The sequence below is a fragment of the Salarias fasciatus genome, chromosome 10, assembly GCF_902148845.1.
Source record: "Salarias fasciatus chromosome 10, fSalaFa1.1, whole genome shotgun sequence".
NCBI classification, from domain to species: domain Eukaryota; kingdom Metazoa; phylum Chordata; class Actinopteri; order Blenniiformes; family Blenniidae; genus Salarias; species Salarias fasciatus.
Genome location: NC_043754.1, coordinates 492,544 through 497,489, shown reverse-complemented (window position 1 = coordinate 497,489; position 4,946 = coordinate 492,544). Strand labels below are relative to the sequence as shown.

At 43.4% G+C, this 4,946-nt stretch overlaps 1 protein-coding gene across 1 annotated transcript; it reads left to right on the top strand.

The window, feature by feature from the left end:
• The first annotated feature begins 268 nt into the window (after positions 1-268).
• Positions 269-4,671, top strand: lim2.1 (lens intrinsic membrane protein 2.1). The gene is made up of 4 exons (XM_030101174.1): positions 269-443; positions 1,757-1,933; positions 3,086-3,218; positions 4,638-4,671. The coding sequence occupies exons 1-4, from the start codon at positions 269-271 to the stop codon at positions 4,669-4,671; spliced, it is 519 nt and encodes a 172-aa protein (XP_029957034.1).
• Positions 4,672-4,946: the final 275 nt, after the last annotated feature.

Genomic DNA, 4,946 nt, shown 5'->3' with positions numbered 1-4,946 from the left:
CACACAAACACACACACACTCTCAGAAACATACAGACTCAAACTGGTAGAAATAATATGTTCATTATGGTGCAATTACTGCCACTTAGACCTCCCCTGTCTGGAGTGTGTGTGTGTGTGTGTGTGTGTGTGTGTGTAGCATCACCTTGAACCACTGAAACCAAGTGACCCGTGTTCCTCTTTGTGTGTGTGTGTGTGTGTGTGTGTGTGTGTGTGGGTGTGTGTGGTGTGTGTGTGTGTGTGTGTGGTGGTGTGCGTGCAGGTGCAGGATGTACAGCTTCATGGGCGGAGGCTTGTTCTGTGCAGGCGTGGGGAACATCCTCCTGATCGTTTCCACAGCAACAGATTACTGGATGCAGTACCGGCAGTCCAGTAACTACATGCACCAGGGCCTGTGGCGCTACTGCATGCCGGGGAAATGCTTCCCACACAGCGACAGCATCGGTGAGCACACACACACACAATGCACACAACACACACACACAATGCCCACAACACACACACACACACACACACACACACACACACACACACGCTTTCACTCCACGATGCTTCAGTCCGGTTGTGTGTGCAGAAGGACACGAAAACTCAGGAGTGAGTCCTGAGGTTCGCCTGCATTTACTGCAGTCATCGTTAACGACATTAATCCGCTTCCAGAGTCTGTGTTCATCATACATCAGCCGGGTAAAATCCAGCACACAGAAAATACAGAACGACTCAGAAGAAGCAGGAGATGCAGTGTGTGTTGAGGAAAGAAGAAGATCTGGGTCAGCCGTTCGAACAGAACCGTTTCTTCAACATTAGTTTAAACGTACATTCATCCTCGGTTTGATAAGTTACTGAAGTCATTAAAATCACATTTGAACCCTAGACAAAACGGATTTGCTTTGTTCGGCTTTAAATGTCTGAAGAAATTAACTTTACCTGCATGTTCATCTGATTTATGGTCAAAAGGTTTTGTTTTTGTCCTCATTAAAACTCTAATTATTATTCATTTAATGTTGTTCAGTAAAAGATTAAGCACATCTTTGTCCAGTTGGGAGTGAAAAGCAAAACTATGGACGATTAAAAATGAATCAATGAATTAACTAGAATGTGGCACTCGGAGAGCGCAGACCTCCTCCACAGATCAAATCAGTCACCAAGCAGCGCCGCACGCCGCACGCCTCGTCGGCGGGCTGCCCGGCTATGTGAAAGACTCCCTATCTCTCAATGATAAAGAATCCTTTAAAACATTCCTGGATCCAGACAGTGATCCGGATCTTCACCAAAATTTAATGGATTCTAAGTGAGCCCAGACCCACCTGTCCACTAAGTTTCATTGCAATCCGTCCATTACTTTTCCATAATGTTGCTAACAAACCAACAAACCGACGTGATTCCATGACCTCCTGGCGGAGGTAATAAATAAATAAACAAGTAAATAAATACAAGTCAAAACAGTAAATAAGATAGACATGATGGATCTCTCCAGTGCTCTCATGTATTTAACAGGTTTTAAAGTCCAGTCGATCCGCTGGGAGGATATTCTGGACTTTAAATGTGATAAAAGCAAACGTTGCAGCAGGTTGACCTCGTTTCAGCTGCCAGACGCTTTAAAGCAGTGAAGCTGGTGAAACGTTCTGAATGTGCTGCTGGATCCATGAGACAAACACCCACCAGACGCTTTTCTGGAGGACCATCGAAAACCTGACAGGAAACCTCAGCTCATGAAGTCCTCCAGCAGGCTGACCTCTGACCTCTGACCCCTCCCACAGCCCACCTGGATGCCACCCGGGCCCTCATGATCCTCTCTCTACTGGCCTGCTTCATTGGCATCATCATCGGCATCATGGCCTTCATCCATTACTCGTCCTTCGACAGGTTTGATAAAACCTTTGCTGCAGGCATTTTATTTTCATCTCATGTAAGTACCGCTCGCATCCGCCTGCTGTGTGTGACTCTTTGACCTGAAGTGACTGAAATGTAGACGCTGAACGCGCCCTCGTGGTTTTCTCTGAGCTCTCTTCAGCTTCGTTTAGCCTGTTTTCGCTGAATGCTTTTTTCTCATTAGTACCGTATCGGCCCGAATATAGTACGACTGATTTTAGGACGACCCCTATTTTTCAAATGTCATTTTGTGAAAATAAAAATATGTTGAAGACAATAAGGTTACTCATAAAAGAACTTTTTACTGTGCAATTATTCTAAACTCAAAAACTCCCAACAGAGATAATATTTCACGTGATTTAAGATAAAAACAAATATTACTGCAGTATTAAATAAAAAATATATTCTGTTTCTCAAAATAAGCAACAATTAAGAACCTCAAAGGTTCAATAACTGCATAATGATGTAAAACTTATAACCATCAAACTCCAGTCCTGTTCAGCTTGATGAACATGAATAACTCAGCCTCCTGGATGCTGGGTTCAGTCTGGCCTGTAGAGAACAGTTCTTCAGAGAGAAAGCAGCAGGTTTCAGCTGCTCTGAGCTTTTATTACTTTCTCCTGAAGGCTGTAAAACTGAAACCAACCAGATAAACACAGAAGTGAACAAACACACAAGATGGATCACAGCATACATCACTGTCTGAAAACTAAACCAGCCAGTATTTAAAATCAAAGCCGCTAGCTCAATGCTAACTATTAATGGAAACGCCATTGACATGCTAACGGAATTAGCATCTGCGTTGAAACTTCAAAACAAACTGACAAACTCACAAGTATCAGTTCCACCTCCATCCTGAACATCAACTAAGTATACTCGAGTACTGACAGGCTGATATTCTTGATGCTGTTTGAAATGAACCTTAGAAAAACGTCTTCTCTCACTGCTGCAGGCTGACTCTCTGTCCAGCTCACTAGCTCCCCCTAACGGGGGGCGGAGCCACTGCATGGAGCAGAGGCAGTCCAGCTCCCCGGGACTCTGGCTCCATCCAGTCCTCCATCAGAGCTCCACCCCGTTTTAGAGAAAACCATTCCTGGAGAAAAATATCGTCTTATATTCGGGCCGATACGGTATTAATGATGAAACTGACTGAAACAAAGGAATTCTGGGCCTCTTCAGGATGAATATGTGAACATGTGTTCCTTCTCCCTGCACAGGCTTTTTAGTGTTTCTGGCCATGGCCGTCTACACAGGAGTCACCATTAACTACTACGGGAAGCGCTACGGGAACTGGAGGTTCTCCTGGGTATATCATCGGTTGGGTGTCGGTGGTGCTCACCTTCTTTTCAGGTAACCCACCCTGCAGCTGGTCGGACGGTGGGGGACTCTTTAAAAATTGAAGATTTCTTAAATTCTAAAGATGAAAAGCAAAAACCAAATTCCTCTCATTCAAATTCAAATATCTGACCAGTCTTTATATTGAAGCTCCAACTGCTGATGATTCATAAACACGAGAACAAAAAATATAAATTTTTATTTCTTAAACAATATTGAAAACTTTTTGAAAAAACTGTTTTTGTGAAAAAATTAAAAAAGTAGCAGCTGGAAGATCTTTAACAAGGAGCTGTGATTGGATAAAATAATCATGTATTGCTATTTGTTGTTATTTGTTTGTCTCTTGATTCCTTCTATTTATAAGTTACACTTTATGCCCTTTTTTTAAATCTGTTCCTTCATTTCTATGTTTGCACCAAAACAAATTCCTCTTATCAGCTGCTGTTCTTGGCAGTAAACCTGTTTCTGCTTCTGATTTCAGTCTTTTAAACCATGTTCCTCTCCAGGGGGGCGTTGTTCAGTTTTATGTTTGCAGGTGGAGGATTAGAGTGACACAGCGGGAGAGCGGAAGGAGTTTTATTTAGTGATGAGCAGATTGAGCTTCATGAACCTTCATAAACCACTGTCTTTTTTTTGAAGCCACTAGATGGCGCTATCTGCTCAAGAAATGTTTTGAGAGCACACATCATTGCCAGTCCTTCAGTCTCTATCTAAGAACCAAGAGTGCCCTCTAGTGGCTTCAAAAAATAAAGACAGTGGTTCATGAAGCTTCATGAAGCTTGGTCTGGGTTCTGGGCTTTTTGTTCGTTTTTGAGAGCAGACAGGTTTTTTTCTTTATTTTACTTTTTTTTTCAGAGCAGACTGAGTTTTGTGTTTGTTTCACTTTTGTTTTGTTTTTTCGAGCAGACTGCATTTTTTATTTTTTTTTTTGCTTCAGACCATTTTTTTTGTTTTGTTTTCTTCACAGCAGACAGGTTTTTTTTTTGGAGAAAACTGGGTCGTTTTGTTGTTGTTTAAGAGCAGACTGAGTTTTTTTTTTTTTAGAGCAGACTGGGTTGTTGTTTTTTTTAGTTTAGTTTTTTTCCAGCAGACTGAGTTACCTGCAGCAGGGACGACCCACATTGTCAGTAAGTGATGTTCGTGACTGAAGGCTGAGAGAACGACCGTCTCCGAGGCGGAAAACGATCAAAGCTGAAACACAACAAGGCCGTTTCATCCATTTGTTCCTTTTCACTCTCATCTCCATGACGCCATTAAACACAACAGACCTTCTGCAGAAACGAGCCTGATGGCACGGATGCTCGTACCGCGAGCCGGTTTAACGTCCAGCCGAGTCCGTTCTGGACCGGCGGGCCGCCGATCGAACCCTGAACGTCTCGCCTGGACGACACGTGCACGCTCGCTCAGCTTGTCCAAACCTCTGTGTGTCCTCAGGTATCTTCTATATGTGTGCCTATCGGATGCATGAATGCCCTCGAAGCGCGAACTCCCATTAGGAGGCCGAGCCGCCGAGCAGACGTGGATGACGGACGCAGCCTGCAGCTCTGAGTATGAATGGATTTCAATAAAAACATCTGGAAAATGACACCAGGCTCTATATTTAATATTGATCTCCATGAGAAATGAGCAGCAGCCCTGAAACAGCCTGAGTGGGAGATGTTGTCTTTTTTGTGAAATTTAAATAAATCCTCCGTGCTCTCCCATCAGGTGACGTTCGCCCGTTAAACGTCATGTTTCACTTGA